The sequence below is a fragment of the Numenius arquata genome, chromosome 8 (assembly GCF_964106895.1).
Source record: "Numenius arquata chromosome 8, bNumArq3.hap1.1, whole genome shotgun sequence".
NCBI classification, from domain to species: domain Eukaryota; kingdom Metazoa; phylum Chordata; class Aves; order Charadriiformes; family Scolopacidae; genus Numenius; species Numenius arquata.
Genome location: NC_133583.1, coordinates 35286260 through 35309607, shown reverse-complemented (window position 1 = coordinate 35309607; position 23348 = coordinate 35286260). Strand labels below are relative to the sequence as shown.

The 23348-nt window shown below is 49.6% G+C and overlaps 2 protein-coding genes across 2 annotated transcripts in view; both read left to right on the top strand.

The window, feature by feature from the left end:
* The first annotated feature begins 391 nt into the window (after nucleotides 1-391).
* LOC141467689 (P-selectin-like) lies at nucleotides 392-11579 on the top strand. Its single transcript, XM_074152330.1, has 18 exons — nucleotides 392-475; nucleotides 1035-1125; nucleotides 3402-3791; nucleotides 3889-3996; nucleotides 4108-4290; nucleotides 6636-6821; nucleotides 6957-7142; nucleotides 7278-7463; nucleotides 7599-7784; nucleotides 7915-8100; nucleotides 8237-8422; nucleotides 8558-8743; nucleotides 8872-9057; nucleotides 9229-9414; nucleotides 9569-9691; nucleotides 10107-10137; nucleotides 10338-10393; nucleotides 11127-11579. Exons 1-17 carry the CDS (start codon nucleotides 473-475, stop codon nucleotides 10390-10392), a joined length of 2658 nt encoding a protein of 885 aa, XP_074008431.1. The 5' UTR covers nucleotides 392-472; the 3' UTR covers nucleotide 10393; nucleotides 11127-11579.
* Nucleotides 11580-11696: 117 nt separating this feature from the next.
* ATF6 (activating transcription factor 6) overlaps nucleotides 11697-23348 on the top strand; it is an 81274-nt gene continuing 69622 nt past the window's right edge. Inside the window, exons 1-7 of the mRNA XM_074152001.1 lie at nucleotides 11697-11792; nucleotides 11910-11986; nucleotides 13699-13786; nucleotides 14123-14217; nucleotides 14713-14842; nucleotides 15093-15299; nucleotides 17847-18067. Coding sequence (XP_074008102.1) covers nucleotides 11723-11792; nucleotides 11910-11986; nucleotides 13699-13786; nucleotides 14123-14217; nucleotides 14713-14842; nucleotides 15093-15299; nucleotides 17847-18067 — 888 coding nt within the window. The 5' untranslated portion in view covers nucleotides 11697-11722. The remainder of the gene's footprint in view (nucleotides 11793-11909; nucleotides 11987-13698; nucleotides 13787-14122; nucleotides 14218-14712; nucleotides 14843-15092; nucleotides 15300-17846; nucleotides 18068-23348) is intronic.

The following is a 23348-nucleotide window of genomic DNA, read 5'->3' as shown; positions in this document are numbered from 1 at the left end:
CACGGTGGGTCAGAGAGGTCTCAGTGCCCTGGGCACCATGGGCTGGGACTGGACCCCACTTGGGAGGCCCTTCTCCACCTCCTGGGGAGCTCGGGCAAGCCCGGCTCATTGTGGGTCAGCTCCTGGGGCTGTCATGTCCCCGTGGCAGCGTGGGGATGCACCCAGCTCCTGTGCCATGGGGCAAGTGCTGAGAGGAATCCTTCCAGTGCCGCAACTAGGGCTGCCCCCGCTGTCCTCCTCCATCCCCAGGCTGGGAGTGGGGTCTCTGGGGGTGGGAGAGCCCCGCAGCAGGGGAGGCGGGGGTGTGGGGCAGGATGCGGGCTGGCAGCGGGGCTGGGGTGGGAGGGGAAGAGGCCAAGGGCAGGGAGCGATGCTCTGCACAGTCGGAGGAAGTGTGAGCACCGCTGCCCGCCGAGGGCCAGACGCCCCTGGCGCTGCTGGCAGCTGGGCAAGGTGCGTCTGCAGCGCCGACATGGTAGGTCTTCTTTTCCTTCGGGATGAGTTGGGGTCTGCCTGGGAAAGGGGGTTAGGGGAGGGCAGGGCTGCAGGCGGGTACTGCCAGGAACTGGTGCTGCTGCCAGGGACGCACGGAAAGGACCCAGGCTGCCCCAGAGAGACCCATGGCAGCAAGGCTATGCCAGGCACACAGGGCGCTGCTAGACACACAGGGCACTGCCACTGCAGAGGCAGATGCCAGCCCTGGGTTGGCAGGGAGGGGTGGGGGGCCCAGGGCATGCCCCAGACTTAGGGACTCCCCAGGAGCTAACTGCATTGCTGGCACAGCCCCCCCCACTGCCCAGCTGTGCTGTGCGTCGTGTCCCTCCCCCCCCCCCCCCAAAGTGCCTTGCTGGATGGGACCTTTCTGCAGCAGAGCCATACCTGGCTGGTGGCACTGCACGTGCCTGTGTGTGAGCTGGCACAAGCAACACGACCTTGTGGCTACCAGGACCTGCCTGGCAGCAGTGTGGGTGGACGGTGAGGTGCATGAGCCCCCGTGGGACGTGCATGCTCATACCTCTCTCTCTGACATGCAGGGCACTGCTGTGGGACTGCAGTCTGCTGAGAGGACATGGGCTCTGGGCTCTCGTGGCATCTGCTACCTGGGCATTGCTGCCATCGCATGGGGTAAGCTGCCTGTTCGATAAGTCCAACATGACCCTGCTGCTGAGGAGCCTGCAGGTCTGGGAAACTGGAGAATGGAAGCAATGTTATTTTGGGGGTCCATCAGTCACACTCCCATGGCTGCCAGCCCCAGGGCTTGATCTTCCTCACCTGGGAGGGAGCTGTGTCTGCCCGGGCCAGCTCCCTCCAGCCAGACCTGTTGTAGGACCATGCTCCCTCAGGGAGGGCTAGGCCACGTGTGGGAGATCCCTGCAGGGGCTCTTGTTCCCCAAATGCTGCATGGTGACAGTGCGTTGTACTGTGAGCTGGAGAAAGGCAGCAGCAGCTCTCTCCCTGCCTACGGAGCTGGGCACAGATGTAACCACAGGACTCATGGGGTGTGCTCCCCTTTGGGAGCACAGCTGGGCTGCTGCCACAAGGGGTTAAAGCTGCTAATTGACATCAGAAGAAGAAATTGGAGTAGAAACTAATTTGGTTTTGCTGCCTGTAGGATATGTTGGCATCACACAGAGCAAGACCCGCTGGTGCCTGCTCCATCCCTAGAAATCCCCTGTGAGCTGGGTTATTTTCCAAATGACCTTTCATGATTGGGCTGAGGAACGGAGGCAAATGCAGAAGTGTGAGGAGGAGGCTGAGATTTTTAGATCTCAGGGGAAAACAAAAATGCAAAGGCACCCTGAGGGCACCCTGGGGGGTAGTGGTTGGGGGCTGCCAGGGGACTGGAGGGGTCAAGACGCAGGCAAACTGCAGCCAGATGGGGGTTCAGCTCCAGGTGGGGCAGGGAAAGGTAACATAAGGCTGAGGGGAAGGAATGGGGATGAGCTGTGCTGCAGAGAGGGTGCTACTGGTGGAGCTGGAGGAAAGAGGCAGGAGAGTGCATGGAGGATGGGCAAGTAGCGGATGGGCTCCCTGGTCCTTTGTGGTTTGGGGATGGGGTGTGTGAGGGTAGCTGCCCTGAGCTGTGCTGGGGAGACAGTGAGTGGTGGGAGCTGAGGCTGGGGCAGGCTCCCAGGAGGCGCCCTGAGCTTCTGTCCTGCAGCCTCAAACTCCCAAGGGTTGAAGAGGAGGGGTGTTGTTAAAGGCCACATTTTCCTCAGCTTCGTTTTTGTTGAACAAAGTGGATAGTTTGCTCTTTCACAAGGAAAACCAGACAAATTATGGGAATTTTGCTTAGAAAAGTGCATAATTTTTGACCAAACTAGAACCCTAATTACACTTGGGAAGCCCTAGACTTGCATCTAATCTGCCACAGCCAGACCTTTGCCTGCATGACCACATTGTGATATGCTCCCCTGAGACACATGGTACCCCAGGCCAGTTGTTTGGAGCAAACTTTTATCTCTATCTCACTTTCTGCACAGTTGGAGATATGATCCCTGTATCACTTCCTGCAGTCATGGAGATTGTCCAAATTGAGGAGTTGTACCTGCTTTTGGGGAGGAGGGAGGAACCTTTTTTTTTTTTTTTTTTGTGACTAAAACCCTTTGATTGCATCAAGTTGTGGTGTGAAATGCTGTAAATAAGAGCAGGGTTTCAACAAAGTGCCCTTCGCTTCTGGGTGTGGGTTCCAGTTACTCTCTGGCGTTGCCCTGCCTGGTGGGCATGACCAGGATGTGAACTTGACTTTTGCAAGATGTTGTTTTGCAATACTGAATTTTACAAGACTCTTAAGACCATCTCTGGCTCAGATGAGCAGCTTGGGATCCAAATGCTGTTGGGGGTGAGGGCATGCTTGTTGCTCTGTCTTGCTCCAAGCTGACTCTTATGTAGAAGTGTAAAGCAAGAATACCAAAATGGTACACTTCTGCACTCAACAAGGAACCATGTTTAATGAACCATCTCGATGTGGTGTTCCTTCTCGGAAACCTTTGTGGGCAGGGGAGCAGGACTGGGGGCTGGGCTTTCTCCCCTTGTGCTTGAGGAGGGGATGGTATCACTCCTTGGGGCTCTTCTGCCACCTGCACTCTGCTCACCCCATCCCATGCTGCCCTTTGTCTCACTCTTCACCTCATCTCCCCCAACTTCCTCATGCATGTGCCATCCTCTTCTGTCCCACGTCAGCTCCTTCTGCCATGCCTGATCCACCCAGGGCTCCATGTACCCTTGGAGCCCAATTCTTACCCGCACCTGCCTTTTTTCCGGTCCCCTCACTCAGCTGGTTGCTGGCATCTCTTGGCCCTGATGCCAGCCCTAGCCCACCCTCATGTCCCAAGGCATCCCATCCCCGACCTGGCTCCCATCCTTTCTGCATCGATCCTGGATCTCATCCTCTCTCGCAGGCACAGTGACGTGGGTGGAGGTGGGTGCCTGGACATACCACTACAGTGACCGAGGAGACTACACATGGGAGCAGGCCAGGAACTACTGCCAGACCTTCTTCACTGATCTAGTGGCAATCCAGAACAAGCAGGAGATTGAGTACCTCAATGAGAGCCTGCCCTTCCATGGGCGCTACTACTGGATTGGCATCCGCAAGCTGGGTGGCACCTGGACCTGGGTGGGCACCAGGAAGGCACTGACAAAGGAGGCAGAGAACTGGGCAGCTGGGGAGCCCAACAACCGCCGCTCCAACCAGGACTGCGTGGAGATCTACATCAAGCGGCAGCAGGAGTCGGGCAAGTGGAATGATGAGTCCTGCAACCGTAGGAAAAAGGCGTTGTGCTACCAGGGTGAGCAGGGTGACTGTGGCGTGGACCTGGACTGGGTGGGCTGGGGTCCTTGGCAGGGTGGCCGGTGGCTCCTGATGACCATCCTCTGTGTGAACAGCCTCCTGCCAGCCCTTCCCATGCAGCCAGCGTGGTGAGTGTGTGGAGACCATTGGGAGCTACCGCTGCGAGTGCTACCCTGGCTTCCATGGCCCCGAGTGCGAGGACGGTGAGCCATCCATCCCCATTCCTCCCTCCCTGCTGGAGAGCCTAAGCCCCAGTGGCAAACGGGCAAGTTCATTGTGCTCCTAATGGGCTGGTGGTGCCGCATCTCTCCCAGTTGTGCAGTGTGCCAAGCTCGAGCCCAAGGGAGCACACATGAACTGCAGCCATCCCTATGGAGACTTCAGCTACAACTCTACCTGCGTGTTTGGGTGCCAGGAGGGGTTCGAGCGACGAGGGGAGGGCACGCTGCAATGCCTGGCTTCCCAGCAGTGGTCAGCAGAAATCCCCACCTGCACAGGTAGGGCCTGCCAGGGGCTTGTGGTCTCAGGGATGGGGCACAGATGCTTTGTGGGGTCAGCCCTGCGTGCCCAACGCTGCTCAGTCAAACTATGGGCTGGGCTTGCTGTGCCCCTGACCTTTGGGGAAGCAGCTTCCGATGCTGCATGCAGGGAGCAGTTCCCCGATGAGTCTGTGATGGGTGAGCGGCAGTGAGATCTGGATAAGCCCCCTGCTCTCCCTGGCTATCCCAGTGCTCTTGCTCACTGTCCTGAATCCTGCCCAGGTGCCAGCATCCTGCATGCACTCATTGAGGGGACAGGATAGTGCACCTCCATCACCCCAGTGACACCATCTGAATCTCCCCAAGCCCACCCTGTTCCACCTTGGGAAGGTGCTTGGCATCTTAGAGAAGATGAGGAGAGAGATGGGGAGAGTCTTTAGAGAAGAGAGAGAGGGGAGCTGCTGTCCCACAGCCAGGGGAAGGATGTATCCTGGCAGGGCTAGGCCACCAGAAGCCAGGGGAGGGAAGGCAGGCGAGGACTAGTGAGATGAGGTTAGAGATATGCTGGGAGGGACAGAGCAGGGCAGGAAGCCACAAAGAAGAGAAAGCTGTGGTATGTTACGCTGCATGGCAACGCAAAGTCTTCCCATCAGCAGCTTGAGGGTTTGCAGCCAGGCACCAGGCACTCCAGAAAGGTGCTGGGCTTTTTTGGGGGGTGTGAGAGACCTGCTCCACCTTCCCTGTGCCGCTGCATGGTGTGTCTGCAGCCTTGCAGATGAGGTGACTTGAGGACTGGAGCAGACACAGGACACAACTGGAGACCCTCTGTACCGGGAGACCCAGCAGGAGGGGTCAGGGGGTGGGCAAGGTCTCTGTATATATGTATTTAAAATTTTTTAAAAAAAAACCTGCCTTGAAGTTAGTGCTGCCAGTGGCACCTGTGCTGGATGGGCCTGTGGTCCAACCTGCGTCTTGCTTTATGCAGCTGAGACCAGCAAAGCTTTCTGCAGTTAAGGGGAATGGGCATGGAGATACGATCTGACTGTCCCATGACCAGTGTCCCCAGCAGTGGCAGGGTCAGGAGCTGGCTCCCTGTTTTGTGGAATTTCCCCCAGGCAAGCTGGGCTGAGCCTGCCCACTCCAGGCTTTTCAAGTTCCCAAAGGCTTGCTTTCCCAAAGCACAGCTCATTGTTTTTTCCTGCTGGCGGTACGTATGATTGACTTCTCTTTTTCGCAAAGAATTGGATGAGTCGGTCCGTGTCACCTTTGCTGATAACGAAGCTGTGTTAGCAAGCAGTGCCAGCTGGCTTTACCCCAAAAATGAGCAGAGGTTCCTGCTGTGGTGAGGCTCATGGTGCTGCAGGCACCGTGAGGGATGAGGCTGCCTGCCCTGCCCTCAGGCGCCCTACCCTGTCTCTGCCTGCAGCCATTGAGTGTCCCCAGCTGGCTGCCCATGAAAGGGGACAGGCTGATTGTTCCCACCCTCATAGCACATTCGCCTTCAGCTCCAAGTGTGCCTTCTCCTGCCAGGAGGGGTTTGAGCCAATGGGAGTGTGGAGGCTGCAGTGCACAGGCAGCGGGCTCTCATCCAGACCCCATCCATCCTGTGGAGGTAGAGCTGCTGGAGGGTGCCTCAGCGCTTGGTTTTGGAGACCCTGGTAGGCACCTCCAGGGATCCTGCAGGGAACCAAGCTTGCCTGTAAGATGGCTCTGAAAGGAAAAGTCTACCAAGGGAAAGTGTTTGGTGCCAGTCTGAAACCAGAAGGTTCAGGGAATGGGGTCTCTCTCACTTGGGCTGGGTGCTGCTGGTGGTGTTCGATGTCCCCCTGGCCCTAACCTGCAGTGGTCCTGCAGGCAGCAGAGCCACTCGCCCCAGCAAACATTGGGTCCTCCCCTGGCACACGGCAAAGCACACAAAGCACAGCCTAGGGAGGCCGGCACACAGCCCTTATAGCTATCGCAGTTATCCTGTCCTAGTCCCCTACAGCCCCAAAGCTATCTGGGTGTCCTTTCCCCTGCTGCTGTGACAACGATGGAGGCAGGTCTCTACTCCCCTCCAGGGAGGAAGGCAAGAAGGACTGCAGAAGCCATGGGTCTTCCTCCTGGGGGGTGTAACCCAGGGTAGTGCAGGGGATAAACAAATGGAGCTCTGGAGGAGCAGCAACTGCCCCCTCTCCAGGAAATCACTCGTATGGCAGAAAAATCATTGTACTAATGATAGGTACAGGTGAGGCTTGTCTGCATGAGAAAAATAAATCAAAGACATATCACCATAGATTTGGGTTGGTTTGATTTGGATTCAGCCCTAATCCCTAGATTTAACCTCATCTATCCTGTCTCTGAGATCTTCTCTCCCATTGCAGCCATCAGGTGCCCGGTGCTCGTTGCTCCAGATCGAGGAGAGCTGAACTGCTCCCACGTCCATGGGGACTTTTCCTTTGGTTCCACGTGTGCCTTCTCCTGCCAGACAGGGTTTGCACTGGTGGGGTCAGAGAGCCGCGAGTGCACGGCCACAGGGACCTGGACTGGGGATGCCTCAGACTGTGAAGGTAGAGTTGCTGCTCAAAGTGTAACAGGGCTTGGATTGACCCTAGAATGTTCTTGGGTGTCTTGGTCCTTTAATTCCAAGAATTAAGCCTTGTAGTCCCCTGGCTCCTGCTTGAGGTGTGTCTCTGTCCCCGCAGCCATCACCTGCCCGGTGCTCAGTGCTCCAGATCGAGGAGAGCTGAACTGCTCCCACCTCCACGGGGACTTTTCCTTTGGCTCCACCTGTGCCTTCTCCTGCCAGACGGGGTTTGCACTGGTGGGGTCAGAGAGCCGCGAGTGCACGGCCACAGGGACCTGGACTGGGGATGCCTCAGACTGTGAAGGTAGAGTTGCTGCTCAAAGTGTAACAGGGCTTGGATTGACCCTAGAATGTTCTTGGGTGTCTTGGTCCTTTAATTCCAAGAATTAAGCCTTATAGTCCCCTAGCTCCTGCTTGAGGTGTATCTCTGTCCCTGCAGCCATCACCTGCCCGGTGCTCAGTGCTCCAGATCGAGGAGAGCTGAACTGCTCCAACCTCCATGGGGACTTTACCTTTGGTTCCACGTGTGCCTTCTCCTGCCAGACAGGGTTTGAACTGGTGGGGTCAGAGAGCCGCGAGTGCATGGCTACAGGGACCTGGACTGGGGATGCCCCACACTGTGAAGGTAGAGTTGCTGCTCAAAGTGTAACAGGGCTTGGATTGACCCTAGAATGTTCTTGGGTGTCTTGGTCCTTTAATTCCAAGAATTAAGCCTTGTAGTCCCCTAGCTCCTGCTTGAGGTGTATCTCTGTCCCTGCAGCCATCGCCTGCCCGGTGCTCAGTGCTCCAGATCGAGGAGCACTGAACTGCTCCCACCTCCACGGGGACTTTTCCTTCGGCTCCACCTGTGCCTTCTCCTGCCAGACGGGGTTTGTGCTGATGGGGTCGGATAGCCGCAAGTGCACGGCCACAGGAACATGGACTGGAGATTTCCCACACTGTGAAGGTAGAGCTGCTGCTAGAGCTCAGGGTGCTGTTGGCTTTGGGGTGACATGATATTTCCCAGCCTCTCAGATCCAGCAGTACAGCCTTGTAGTCCCCTGGCTCCTGCTTGAAGTGTATCTCTATCCCTGCAGCCATTGCCTGCCCGGTGCTCAGTGCTCCAGATCGAGGAGAGCTGAACTGCTCCCACCTCCACGGGAACTTTACCTTTGGTTCCACATGTGCCTTCTCCTGCCAGACAGGGTTTGCACTGGTGGGGTCAAAGAGCCGTGAGTGCATGGCTACAGGGACCTGGACTGAGCATGCCTCACGCTGTGAAGGTAGAGTTGCTGCTCAAAGTGTAACAGGCCTTGGGGTGACCCTGGGATGTTCTCTGGTGTCTTGGTCCTTTCACCCTAACAGTTTAGCCTCATAGTCCCCAGGCTTCTACTTGAAGTGTGTCTCTTTACCCTGCAGCCATCACCTGCCCGGTGCTCAGTGCTCCAGACCGAGGAGAGCTGAACTGCACCAACCTCCATGGAGACTTTTCCTTTGGTTCTACGTGTGCCTTCTCCTGCCAGACGGGGTTTGCACTGGTGGGGTCAGAGAGCCGCGAGTGCACGGCCACAGGGACCTGGACTGGGGATGCCTCAGACTGTGAAGGTAGAGTTGCTGCTCAAAGTGTAACAGGGCTTGGGGTGACCCTGGGATGTTCTCTGGTGTCTTGGTTCTCTTGCCCCAACAGTTCAGCCTTGTAGTCCCCAGACTTCTTCTTGAAGCATATCTCTGTCCCTGCAGCCATTGCCTGCCCGGTGCTCATTGCTCCAGATCGAGGAGAGCTGAACTGCTCCCACCTCCATGGGGACTTTGCCTTTGGCTCCACATGTGCCTTCTCCTGCCAGACGGGGTTTGCACTGGTGGGGTCAGAGAGCCGTGAGTGCATGGCTACAGGGACCTGGACTGGGGATGCCCCACACTGTGAAGGTAGAGCTGCTGCTAGAGCTCAGGGTGCTGTTGGCTTTGGGGTGGCACTGGGATGTTCCCCTGTCTTTTGGTCCCAACAATGTAGTCTCCCAAGCTCCTTTTTGAAGTGTGCCTCTCTACTCTTTCAGCTATCAAATGCTCAGCGCTGGCCACTCCCAAGATGGGCCAGGCTGCCTGCTCCCACCTCCATGGGGACTTTTCCTTTGGCTCCACGTGTGTCTTCTCCTGCCAGACAGGGTTTGTGCTGATGGGGCCAAAGAGCCGCAAGTGCATGGCCACAGGGACCTGGTCTGGGGACACCCCGCAATGCAGAGGTACATCTTGTGATCACGTGTGTGTCAGGAAGTGATCTGTTGTAGCAGACTACCTTCTCCAGCATTACCTTCCCCTTAGCACCCCCAGTCCTTGGCAGCTCATCCCCTGGCTTCCCAGCCCACCACCATCAGTCCTGTCCTGTTGATGCTACTGCTGTGCTTTATCTCCAGCCACCAGCTGCCCAGCGCTGGACCCCCCCAGCGGAGGCCATCTGAGCTGCTCTCACGTGCATGGGAACTTCACATACAACTCCACATGCAGCTTTTCCTGTGAGGAGGGGTTTGTTCGGATGGGAGCAGAGGTGCTCTGGTGTACAGCCACGGGGAACTGGACCAGACATCCCCCGGTCTGTGCAGGTACAGCGGGACCTGCCCCATTCCTCTAGCATTTGGGGGGAGGTCCAGTTTCCTGCAGCACTTCTTGAATGCGGTGGGGGGCACCCCAGCAGCTTGAGCGCTGTGAAGTCCTTCTGACAACTTTCTAACCTGCGGGTCTGTGGATCTGTTTCAGAGGACAATGCCCCCTTCTTAAAGCAAGTCCTGGCTTACAGCAGCGGCACAGCTCTGGCAGTAGGCGGCATCGTGCTCTCGGGGATGCTCATTGCCCTCCTCGCCAAGCGGCTCAGTGACAGAGGTACAGAAACGGCTCCCACAGCCTCCTGTCACTTTGGCCAGGGTCTCTCAGACCAGGGGGTTACAGAGTCCCAGGAGAGGGTGGGATGATCAGAAGAGTTTAACAGTGTGACTGCCTCAATCCATGTGTTTTATTTGCTGCGAGCTGCTTTGGTCTGGCAGCAACTCCTTGGCAGTTTGTCCAGCTGGAAGCATCAACGGCCAGGTTTGGAGGGCAGAAGGCAAAAAACCACCTTAATTGCACAGGGGAAGAAGACAATTGTTTCAGTTCCCCTCTCCCACTCTCTCCTGTGCTTGTCAAACTTGGTTCAATTGCAGATGCTGCTGCTGCAGCTTCTGAAGTCTGTCACTAAACAGATCTGGTTATTTCTTTTCTATCTCCATTACCCATGTGGACATTTTGACACCATTATCAGAGGAGAAGAAGAAGCTCCTGAACCCCACCAGGTGAGAGCTGTGCACTGCAGGAGGGTGGCTCTGCCCTGTGCCCATCACAGGGTGGTCACCCTGTGGTGACACCTTATCACCCAGATCTGTTCACGTGAAGCTGCTATGTGCAGTCAGAGCATCTTCGGGGCTGGTGGGGCTGTGCTAACCCCTGCCATTCACACTCTCGCCATCTCAACACCCTTGTCTCTGTTTTCCAGTGACCTAGGATCACCTGGCATTTTCACCAATGCAGCGTACGACGCCAACCTGTAAGGTGAGCGCCGATGAGTCCCTCGCGGCACTCTGCGCTCTCGCAGCATGCTGGAAATGTTCCACCATTCCCCCTTGCTCCTGGTGGGAGTTGCATGGAAAATTCATCTGGGCAGCTATCCTCCTGGCTGGGGTGCTCCCCGGTGGGGACATCCCTTGGGAGGGGAAGCAGGGGTTGTTGTCCCAAAAGTGGGGTCGTTTACTCAGTGTGCAAGACGCCAATGTACACACAGAGCTGAGGGTTTGTTTAAATCACTTCTGCACAGAGAAGGGTGCTAGGTGGTAATCCATAAAGCTAGCACACTTGGCCTACAAACTCCTCGGAATACTTATATGGTTCAAAACACAGAAATACGCACTGGTTATTATAATTATTAGTTAGTATCTTAACAACTTCTATTGGTTAATACCGTCTCTCACTTTCATTTAAAGCTGCAATGTTACATTTAATTGCTGTGTGCATTCTCCAGTATGTGGCGGGGGTAGTTCTGTCCAGCCTCTAACTGGGTGGGTGGTTGCAGTCCCTGGCTGCTGCCATTACCTTTCCCCCATCACTGCGGAATGGTGTTGCTTTTAGCTGCTGTCTGGCTCTCTGCCTGTCTTCTGTGCCTCTTACAGAGGGATGTTCCCTCGTTATCACCAGCCTTCTCTTCCTCTTCAAGGGAATATTCATCAGCGAGGCCTGCGTTGTTTATACAAAGCGTATGAACACGCAAGGCCTTGTAACTTTCTTACAGCTCTTGCTCAGTGAAAGACCCCGATTTCTAAGGTACATCAGGAGTAACGCCAGCCCTGACTCTCCTGTGCTTCCAGCCTGGCCGTGACCAAACCCCACCGTGTCCCCCAGCGCCACAGGCCCAGCGGGAGCCGCGGCCGGGGCCTAGCGCAACCTCGCACCCCGGGCCCATGCTGCCGGGTGGAGACACCACCCACGCTGCGTGTACACCGCCATTCCCCCCACCCGCCGCCACGGGGATCGGAGCTGCCTTCCTGCACCACCCACGCGTGAAGACCAGCCTGGGGCCGTGGGCCGTCTCCACCGCCTGCTGCCAGCCCCTTCCTTCAGGGAGCTGCCCTCCTCCTCCTCCTCCTCCTTCTCCTCCTCCTCCTGCCCCTCCCCTCGGACATGCCCCCACGGCTCCCCCCGACTCGTGCTTGTGTCAGCAGGGACTGAATAAACGTCTGTTTCTAACGAGCTGCCTCCGTGTGCCCGGGTGCGGGTGGGGACGGGCCTGGGGTGAGGAAGTGAAGCCGCCCCGCCGCGGCGGCCGCCGTAGTTGGGGCGGGGCGCTGCCCGGAAGGAGACGTGGGTTTCGGGAGGAAGGCGGAAGCCATGGCGGCGGCGGAGGCTGAGTGGGAGCCGGCGGGGCTGCTGCCGGCCCCGGGGGGCGGCCTCGACTGGGGTGAGCTGGGCTGAGGGCGGCGGCGGCGGGGGGCCTGGGGGCCGGGGCCGGGGCCGGGCGGTGGGGGGGCTCCCCGCCGGGGCCGAGCGGGCGCTGAGGCCGCTGTCTCTCCCGCAGAGGCGGTGCTGGGCGAGGAGCTGAGCGAGCTGCTGGGCGCCGCGGAGCAGCGGCGGGCCCCGAGGGACGAGCCTGAGGTGAGTACCGGGGTCCCCTGGGGAGCAGCGCCGGGGGTTTGAGGGCGGCCGCCTGGTGGGAGGCACTCGAGCTGCCGGGCCGGGGCTCCGGGGGCTTTACAGGCCTTCAGCCCTGGCTCAGCTGCCGAGGTGCGGAGTTGTCCGTCTGTGAATAGACTGTCGGCGTCAAAAGCCGGAGGTTTAAAAGCCGAGGTTGAAGGGGAGAGCGTAAAGGGAGAGTCTGAGGTGCCGTGCCCAGGAAAAGCTGTGTTGTCACTGACCTGATGAAGACAAATTTCTCCTGCGAGGCAGTGCTGGCTGGAGAGTGCGTTTCTGGGTTGTACTTTCGTTCTCCTTTTGGAGAAGTGTGGCCGCCAATGCTGTGACTTATCACCTCGCCTAGAACATGGCTTCTTGTTTTCTTGTCTGTTTTTGGATTTTCTACTAAACCCTTTCCTTGCAAACCATGTTTTTCACTGTCTGATCATACATACTGCTTTTTTTTGTCCTGAGACATTTGCCTTGTGGTTTCTCCACTCTCTGTTTTTAGAACCCCTGCCTTTTCTCTACTCTCTGTGTCCTGCCCTACCTCTAGCACAACCCCTGGGTTATCCAGTGCCAACCTCAGGTACTAAGAACATGCCTACAGGCGTTGTAGAGCTAGGTGCTGGAGAAAACTTGGGAACTGCTGCATTGTACTTGGGAACTGCTGCAGGGTATCCCCCTTCAGTAGGTCTGCATTAATTGCCCGTGTGGAGGCTTCTACTGCACAGCTCAGGCTGTGGTTGTTGGTCATTCTTCCTATAAATATGCTCTGATGAGCTTTTTCTTCATCCTAGTCTGTGAATACTAATTTCTGTGCACTCTGCAGACTTTCTGAGCCTCCCTCTATAAGGCAGGTTGAGAACATAAGAAGTATGTTTGCAGGGTAGTTTTTAACAGGAGAGTTTTTGCTATATATTTGTATAAGTTTAGTATGTAATATTTATGTTTTTCATGCAAGTGCTCATAAAAACATTACATTGAGTAGGGAACTGAGACTTGCAGTTGCATCAGCAGAAAAAATGGAGCAAAAACGTGATCGCTGTTTTAAAGGTTGTACAATAAGTAATATATGAAGTGATTTTAGTCTCTTTTTTTTTTTTTTTTCCTGTTAGAAAGGAAACTGGTGTCCCTGGCTTTAGAAGATGACAATGTCAGTTTATTCAAATATAGGGAGTCCTAATACATACTGTCATCAGATCTTGAGCAAATCCAGTCCTTGAATCTCTTCTTGCTGGTAAATTGATACTGATGCTGCTTTTATTTATAAAGTGCTTTGAGATGTGATGATGGAAGGGCATTAAGTCAATCTTTCACTTAAGATGAAGAAGAGGATGCCAACAAGTTGCTAAAACTTGTGTTTTATATAAGGTGGTACAGTGACTGGACTTAGAACTTTCACTTTACAAATTGCTGATAGCAGTATGGTAATTGGTGATGGTCTGAAACTGGTATGCTTGTTTCCTACAGCTCTAAGGTTTAAAAGAAGCCTTGTGCTGTGTATTCCAGTTGAGAAGTGCCCCCTTAAGCTTTTATCTCTGCTGCCTTAAGGCAACTGAAGTGATAGTTTCATTTTGTTTTCCGGAGCTGTAAGAATGTGTTGGTTATATTGTATGTTGCAACATTATGTGTTATAATAATGGCTGGTGTATTGTCTTTTTGTATTTTCTTTTTCTGAAATGTCATTTCAGGAAAATGATCTCTATAACTTTCATTTTGATTTGGATTTGATGTCTTGGGACTCGGATCTTTGGAATCTTACAGGCCATGCTTATGAAGGTAATTGACCTTTTGTATTTTGCAGGGGTGACTATTCCCCCCCACCCCACAAGGATGAGCTGTTATAACTTTAGGGTAGTGGTAATTTACATGAAACTGTTTGACGGCCTGCAGCGTTTAGCTCCGTGATGAGAAGTCATGTTGTGTTTCTGTAGGATGGGTACAGCTGGCGAGGGCTGCCCTACAAGCTAAGCTGTTTAGTATCTTTAATCTCGCTATGTCTTCTGCTGTGCCTTGCTTCAGGAGTTAATTAGCTGCTGTAGGGCAGTCTGTTCTTTACTGATCTCCCATTGTTAAACACTTGTACAGTGAAATTTCCTTATCTGCCTTTTGCAGATGAAAGCGTGAAGACAGAACCCTTATCACCAGCCACTTCAAATTGTTCGGTCCCTTCTCCATCATCTCTGGATTCTCCAGTGCAGAATGTGCCTGTATGCAGAAACCTCCATGTAACACACACAGCTGCAGTCATTCAGAACCAGCTGGGACAAACAAAAGGCCCAGTGATTTACTTGTCTGACCAACTTCATGGCATAAGAAGAAACAGCTTATTTTTCCAGCTCTTGCAAAAACAGCTTCCCTTCAGTGATGTTTTCCTTCCTTTCCTGCTGTGATCCATTCTAAAAAGAACATGTTCAGTTTTGTTTCCTCAGTTGTGTGTATTGGCCTGGTTGCCAAACAAAATGCCTTTTAAAATCTAGCAGTTGCTGGCCTCTGCCCCCACTTCACTCTCCTGATAAGGAGAGGTACTTCTTTGGTCCTCAGTGGTGCTTGCCATTGACTAGACTAAAACTGCAGAACAAAGCCTTTCTTCTGTTCACTGAAGCAGCAACACAAATGTGTTGAAAGGCTGTTACACTCCGAACTACTAGTAGCCACTTTTATGTATTTCTGAAGCATTAATCTCATGTACTTTCTGTCTGCAGGATGATGGGGACTTCAGCTGTAACTCCCAGATGTCTCCCATCTCTCTCTACAGCAAGAGTTGCAGAAGCCCTGCATCCCCCGAAGGAGATGGAGGGAAGAAGCCTGATGTCAGCATCACCTCGCGGTCTGGTATGAAAGATTGGGTTACTTTGATTCTGTGGATATTGCAGAATTGTACATTGTCTTGCATGCAAATGTTTAACTAACAGATGCAAGTATATCATGTCATTTCTGACTTGAATTTGTGATCAGATATGTCTATTTTTAACAAACATTATAGATGGGTAAAAAAACCCCCATACCAAAAGCCAAGTTATCACTGCTTGAATTCTTTGTTCTGTATCTTCTGGTCCAGCTCTGGCTCCTTCTCTTTTCCTAGCAAATAATTCTGCGAGGACCCTGAAGAGGTGTGGTCAGACAGCGTCCAGGCCTTTGATACAACCCAAACCCCTTTTGCCTGCTGTACCTGAAGCTCAGGCTAACATTGGCATCCCAGCTAAAACCATCATTATTCAGACTCTTCCCACCCTTGTGCCACTGCCAAAGCATCAGCCGGTTGTTAACATCCAGCCAGCACCTCCTAAAGGTAAGTGAATTGTCTTGACTGAGCCAATGCTAAGACTTAGGGTGGGATGGTCGCTAGAATGAAGTTAGCTTTGGCGAGTGAAATGGGAGGGGTAGGAGAAAAAAGAGGGTTCCTACATGCTTTGCTGATAAAGCTTTAGGCTGAGAAGATGGCCTTATTCTTCTCTCATATACTCCTATGAGAAACAGCGTTCAGCTGGGCCCTATGTGGAACGGAAGGCAGTATAGCAAAAGAGACTATGCTGAGCGCTGGCATTGTGGAGATAAAACTACTGATTTGGAGGGATCTCTGGGGACCCTTTGCTCTGCTCTACTTGTGATGGCAGGTGGTGCGTAAGGCAATTACAGTGCTATTCTGTTGTTATCAAAGAAAGATCCAGCAGGATCAGTTAGGATGGCTTGAATGAATCTTGAGAGCTTGGTGTAAGAGTCATAAAAGCTTTTTTTTTACCCACGTGAAACTCTGCCACCGGATGGTGGGAACATGAGTTCATGGCATTTTGTCTCACTAAACAGCATTAAATAGGATGTTGTGAAATCTGCTAAAAGTTGAGAGAGCCACGTTAGAGTTTAGAAAAATTGTTTACAGCTGCAAGCTGATGTTAACAAAAGGCAAGTGATTTCCTCTTCACTGATAATTCTTAATTCCTTCTGTTGCCCTGTAGCAGATTTTTGAAGTAGCTCGAGCCTTCATTTCTGAATCCAAAGCATTATTTTACTCTTCAGCTAAGGCAGTACTTGCATTGCTGGAATAGTCAGCTGCAGTTGCTTGTTTTCACCAGCTGATGGCTGCAGGCTCTTGTGGTTGACTGTACAGGCACCTAGGCGTGGAAGAAAAAGGAGACAAAATACTTAAGGGCATGTATCTAGAAATTATTGCAGTAGTGAAAAATTTGTCTTCGTTACTAATTGCTCTTCCATCAGGAGTTAAGCCAAAGCTGGAGACGCTGACATTTGTTACAACATGCCTAAGATTGTTAGACCGCTTAAAACACAGCGTGACCTAATTCTTATTCGTTCTGATGTTCCAGCTGATAAAATACCATCTGGAATAAGCAGTGTTGGGGATATGGATTTTTTGGATATAAATATAGTAATGTGGAGATCAGCTTTCTCCTCTTCCCTGAAGAAAAGTCAAGAGAATAGCTTCTGCGGGGCACTATAGAGGCAATATTTTGGGGAGAGTATTTCTATTCCATGTTATATACTTTAACTGATGATGTGTTTAAAAATTCTGTTGTCCCACTTCCATAACAAAAAACATAAGAATATTTTTCATTAATCAAAATCCCCTGCCTGTGACAAGTTGGAGCTACCAGTTTGAAACATGCCATTATCTTCAAAGGAGCATAAGGAATGATATTTTTACAGTCCCTTTCATAAAAGCTTAAAGAAGAAAGCATCACATACTTTATGCGTTGAAAGGATCATTAAATAATTTCAAAATCCCCATTTGAGGTTCTTAAATAGGGTAGTACTAACTTATGATGTCTTTGAGATTACCTCTGCAAAAAAGGAGATCTAATCCTACACCTCATACATTTAAAAAAAAAAAAAAAAAAAACAAACAACAAAAACAAACCTTGGCACTAGGTGAATTACTTAATTTTTCACCTTCCAGAAGGTTGGGGAAATGCTGTAATACATCGTTGTGCATTTTGGTTGGAATGCTCAGCTGGAATGCGCTGTTTCTGAAAGCTGGCGAGGTCATCCTGTTACAAAGGATTAGAGAGACGTTCCTGTGTTTTCTGACAACAAAATATTACTCAAGCACCTGCTTGAGTTAAATGTAGTTGTTGGACTGAAATTTCTTGGAAGTGACTGTTTTTCATTCCATTTCAAAATTTGTCAATATTACCTCATTTTTTTTCTGCTTGCTTTTCTTTAAGTTCTATTCAGTTTGTGCATAAAATTTCTTACCTAAGACTTTTTTTGAAAAACTTGGTCTTGTTTTAGTGTGAATTGAGTGTGAATTCAGTGTGAATCTAAATTATGTTTTGAAAGACCAACTTGCATTTTTCTTTCTCATTCATCTTCTTTCTCTGTGCTGTTTCTGAATTGTTCCGTATGCTATGAGTCACTTTTGTGTAGTAAGTTTTCCATTGAATGCAGCAGTAAAGTAGGGATGGACAAAAGGGAGAAGGAAGATTGAGGTAAGCTGGTTATGTTCTTTGAAAAAGTTGCTCAAAGTGCATCAAGTGTTAGCAATACTGAAATTAGTAATGTTTCTAAGAAGTTTTAACTTTTATTGACTTTGAAGAGCTTTTGGGAGAGAGCTTCATTTATTGGATGCTTTTAATATATGTAGTTTTGGTTTGCAGGATGGATTAAGAGCCTTGAAAACTCTTTGAGCTTTTTTTTTTTTTCCCCCCATTGCTATCCTGTGGAATATACTAGTGCTGTGGAATTGGACTTGAGATAAATTGTGCAGGGCAGGAGAGGAAGCAAGGCTTTCTTCCTCTTATATCAGTATTCCCTTACAAACTGGTCATGTACAAATCCATTTCATATCGTACACTGAGCACTCCTGTTTTTTCTGGTGTTCTAGGTCAATCAGTGGTGATCCCCCAGCCTGCCGTGGTACAGCTCCAGGCTTCTGGGGTGCTCCCTGCCTCCCAGCCAGTCCTTGCTGTCACTGGGGGGACCACGCCACTTCACAATCCTGCGGTGAACGCGTTGCCTCCAGCTGCTGGAAATGGCTCAACAAGCGGCAAAATACCAGTGACTAAGCCCTTGCTTCAAAGCACCACAGCAGCGATGGGACTGGATGTAAGTTCTAACTGTGTGATGGTGGCTAATAACCAAAGCTTGGAAACGGTTTTCAGTTACCTGCATGTAGGATATAATGGCAGAACCAGGCCGCTTCTGAGTCTCAGGCAGACAGAGCTGTAGTTGGGCTCGTCTAATAGGATTTCTAACAGCAAATGGGGAATTTGGCAGCTTGGCAAAAAATGGGGAGGAACAGCTTGATATGTGCTGGCCTGCCTGGAGCTGCAGACCAGGTATGCAAGCATTGTGGCAGAAGACAGTGCTGATTTTTTTTTTTTTTTTTTTTTCCTTCACTTCTCTTCTCAACTGCAAGCTCTCAATGGCTGGAGCTCTCTTACTTACACAAAGATTTGATCTATCTGATTTTTGATTAGTGCTAAATCATTTTTCTAATCCATGTAATAAAAACACTCCTTTGGAAGTAGATGAATTGGAAATGTCAGCAGTAGGCCTGATCCTTTTTCCATTCCCTTTATCTCCCCAGATCTTACTCATGATTTTTGGAAACTTCAGGTATTGAGTTTCATATGATCCTAATCTCTTCAGGCTCCCTTTTCATCATATACTGAATGAATAGAAAAGGGGTAAGCTCTCAACAGTCACTGCACAAATAAATTAGTTTTTCCACAGTAGCTGACAGTAAGCAGTAGGTGTAAACAGAAATAGCTTTTGAGATGTGTGGGGTTTTTTTTTTTCCCCCTTCAGCTTTGACATCTTAACTAGCTAGCAAGCTGAGTGCTAACTTGATTTAGTTCCTAGTAGTTTGGAGCTGCCTTGGTTGCATTTTGTTGTCCAAAGGAAGCCATGGTTGTGGAAAGTACTGAAGTGTCTTGTTAAACCTCTTAAACAAGAAGGTTTTAAAACTGTGGCTTTTAAACTCTCAGGGTGTCATTCTCTGGTGTGGCGCTCCAAGCGCAGTTGTTATGAGCTGAGAGTCCTATCACATCTCTTGGTGTGAGGGAGGAAACACTGGTTTTCACATTCACGTGAAACTCTGCAGTATAGTCACCTGCTTATTAGCAGTGCAGGACACTGTTTCGCAAAGGTGTCTGCCTTCTGGCTTCTTTGGAGGGGTGGTGTTGTAGGGTTTCCTAGTGTCTGAGAATTGCCACTCATGCTTGATGTTAAATTTTCCTCACTATTGGTGTTTGAGTGGATGCTGCGTTTTCAAATTAAAAACTATTTGTTACAGAAAATTCAGCAGCCAGACTGCAATGGAAACCTAATCTTGAATTTGCAAGAAGCTAACAAAGATCTGTTGGTAGACAGACCAGTTAAGAGCGCTAGTTTTTTTAAATGATAATTATCATAGAATGGTTAGAGTTGGAAGGGACCTTGAAGATCGTAGAATTCCATCCCCCATTGTCTGCCACTGCCACGCAAAGCCAAACTGAAGAGACCTGTCAGCAGTCACTGGATTTCTGACTCCCTGTAATCAAGACTAGCGTGGCACCTTGCCATTGTCTGAATATAAGGTTTAATTGACAAACCCCCTGTATTGTTATCATGCTTCATACACACATCTGTGACAGTCAATAGTCAAATGTGTAACTGGGGTAATGAGTAGCTGTTTGTTTTGAATGAGGGTTGTGTGGGTATTTCCACCTGAAGCTGTTCTAGGGAGGCAGTTTTAAGACTTTGTGCAGCATTTAGGCTGACACCTCCTACCTGTGTTTATTGAAACATGAAAAACCACTTGCAACTGCTCTTTGGTACATACTGCGGAATAACACTTTGAAAAAGAGCAAATGTTTCAGGATGCAGCTGGTGCCAGCAGGGTTAAAACATCACGCGACTGCTGTAGCCACCATATGTGGCGCTCAGAGCTGCACAGATGTAGCTGTCATTTGAGCTCGGTAACACGTGTTTTTGTTTGCTAATCTCAGCAGATGTTGCGGGATAAAAAGAAACACTGCAGGACTTTCTTTTTGGGCCTAGGGGGGATAAACTGTTAGCTTAACACTCAGCCCTTCTAGTGGATTAGGCTGAGATTGGCTGATAGCAAGCTGTAGGCATGATGCCCTGCGTTGTGCTTGCCCTGATGGCACACGTTTACGCAGCTTGCCAGCTGTGGGGAAGTGGCAGGCTTTCAGTGCGGTCACTCTTCACTAGGAAACCAGTGAAGAACTTTCCACTAGGAAATTGTATGAAAGAAATGCTGCTGAAGCAAGCTACTCTTCCAGTTAAAGGAAAGAGGCTCTTAACTAAAAAAGCAGATTGCCTTTCCTGTTGCAATTAAATACAACGACAAATGATAGATGTGTGAGGGAACCCTGTTTAGTTGTGTCCTTATAAGGCCTTTCTCTTATGTTTCCACTCTATAGTGAAAAAGGATTTAATTCTGGCTCCCAGTTCTGTTGGGGAAAAAAAAAAAAAAGAATTGAAAATTTTAAAAAAATTAGATTATGCAAAATTACTTCAACACGACTGTGGATTTCTGTTAAACAATCCTGTTTCCTGTGCTGTAGTCAAGTTGTGTTCAGTTGAGTTAAAGACAAGAAAACCCAGATCTGTCATGAGAACAGAGAGAACACTTGCATAGGTTTTGTATTCCCGCATTTATGATTCATCTTCGAAGGCAGCAGCTTTCGTAAGCTGAGGTAAGAAGCTGGCCAATGTAAAGTTGAAAGGGTTTGTACTTCCAGCTCTTTGTTAACTTTCCCAGTGTGTGTACCAAAAACTCTGTGGAGTGTGAGAGACATTCTTACCACTTTGTGCTAGAAATGCAGCTTATGTTGGAATGGAGGTTAAATTTTGCTCAGAATTGAGTTTTCTTTGGAAAACTAAATTGAGGTAGCAGTGTTTATTTGTAAAGTGCATGACTCTGTAAAGACTCTGAAGATAGAGGACAATCTGCATCTAGTTAGTACTGTTTGAAGCAAGGTTTTGCAATGAACCTTTCATTTCTCCATATTTACATCTTTTTTGTGTGTGTGTTAGTGGTGGTGTCGTTTTTAAAGATAGGAAGCAAAAGCTAAATCACTAACTAAATGTTTGACTTTAATGCCAATATTTTCCTTTGTGGTCTGTGCTTCCCAAGAACCAGAAGTAACTGTCTGCAGTAGTAAATTAATACAATACAACCTACAAAGAGGGAGGCTTCAAAAGAAGTTAGCAGAGGTGTATTCTATGTTTAATCTTTGCTCAGCGCTTATGCAATGTTGCTCAAGCAGTCTAATATAAATATAAATTCGTTCCTCTCTCTTCTGATTATCAAAATGCTCAAGCAAGGGGTATGTTTATCTTGATGCCAAGCCAGCTGTGTAACGCTCAGGGCCGTACTGCTTCCAGGTTCAAGCATTATTGTACTGTTTCACACACACAACTCTTTCAGTTTCCTGCATCAGATTTAGGTAGGATCAAGTGTGCAGTTTTAGCTTATTCCCCAAGAAAAGCCAAGCGAGCGCTAGAGGGTTAACCAAGGACCTTAAACTTTTTTAGGGATTGTCAATTTAAACAAAATAATTCAAGGACACAAATAGTTTGGTTTCATTTAAGCAAGCCTAAGGAATGAGTGGAAGTGAAACTGGTGTGGCATAGACTGAAATGCAGTTATTGCACATAGTACCTTGAATCCGTCTGGGGAGAGCTGCTGTTCCTGACAGCATTTAGAGAACACTGGGTGAAGGAGGGCAGTCTAGATAAATACCATCTGAAATGTAGCTGGTACTGTCTGAAACAGCAATAGGTGTGCCTCAGGATCTACTTTAGCGTACAAACACTGCACTAGCGCTTAAACTCCATGTTTTCTCGTGGGAAGCAGGTATATTTGCTGGAGGTTCCAGACACTTAGTCAAAAGCTGTCTGGTAGTGAATAATCTGGAGCAGCTCTGCAAACAAGAATGGATGTAAACAATTTGGTCTTCTCTGTTTGACTTCATGATGCAAAACCTCTTTTTAAAAAGAGGAATGTAACTACTTGTTTGGAATATCCCACAACTCAAGCCAAAGCTGCTGCATGAACTCATTCCTTGGACAGTTATTTCATCTTTGGACAGTTGAAGTGATCCTGACCTCAAACTGGTGTGTTCTGTACGCTGCAGTCCTCGGCTAGCTGGAATCGTTTTATTTTTCCAAAGTTTTTATGTCTGCAAAAGTTTTCTTATGTTAACTATTGTAGTACTTAAAAAATTTAAGACAAAGCTTGGTGTTAATGAAAATACGTTAAAATCTTCTCCTTCTCCACTATCTGCTAAAGAGAGAAACTGAAGTACAAACAGCTTCACTTCCACAGACTTTTGTTGGTGGCAGCAGACTAGACATACAATAAATGATCTTTACAGAAAGCAATTAGATCAATGTGGAGACAGTCCAAAATGTTAATGCACTGTAACTTGTTTTTTTAGTCTTTTGTCACCAGACTGCAGTATCATGAAGAACGACTTCTTCAAACAGCCTGTAGCCAATTTTTCTTGCAGACACCAAAGCCCTAGAGCAACATATTGTCTGTGTGTGGGTATGTACAGGGAGAGAGTTGGAAAGCTATGGTTGAGGTTCTTTAAGAGCCAGACCTTAGCTGGAGCACTTTATCTGAGTTTGTTAATGTTACTATTCTGTGACGTCTGTTTTTTCTAGACTGATAATTCTAGAATGGTTCTAATGTTTTTTTCTTTAGCTTTCATGCTCTAATAGATACAGATTATTCTGGTGCATGTGTTGGTAGCTACTGGAGGATATTCAGGTCTGTGTAAGATACAGCATTCAGTTCTCTTTCACTGTAAACATCGTTAAGGCACAACCCGTTGTAGCTTAATAACGTGGTGGAAGTCTTCTGTTTTTAGTAAAAACAGAGTTGCTCTTGCTAATCTGTGAGGGAAAGGAAATCAACGGAGTAGTGTTTAAAATTGTTTAAACTTAAGATTGCAAGTAGTTTTGTAGAGCTCTGCAGTACCGGTCATCATTATCCTTGTCAGCAGCAAGATGCTTTCAGTCTAGGTCGTCCCACTCAGTGCAAACCACAAAATGAGTGAGTGGTAAGGGATGATAGACTGTTCCTGCTTGGGGAAAAAAAATCAGACTCATCAGGACTGTTGGGGGACGGGGAGGGGTTACTTTGAACTGCCCTGGTCTTGTCTCGCAGCCTGAATGCCTGCTAGCGGTTGGAGTGAATTATGTGCCCTCGTGGAGTATATTTGCTGGTTTAGCTTCATCTGGAAGGAATCCAGTTTGTGTGCTCTACCGGAAGCTGTTCTGTGATGTGAACCAAAGCATATTAAATGGGACAATCAGGAAATGTGCATCAAAGCCACACTCCTGATCTGAATTAAGATGCTAGTACAGA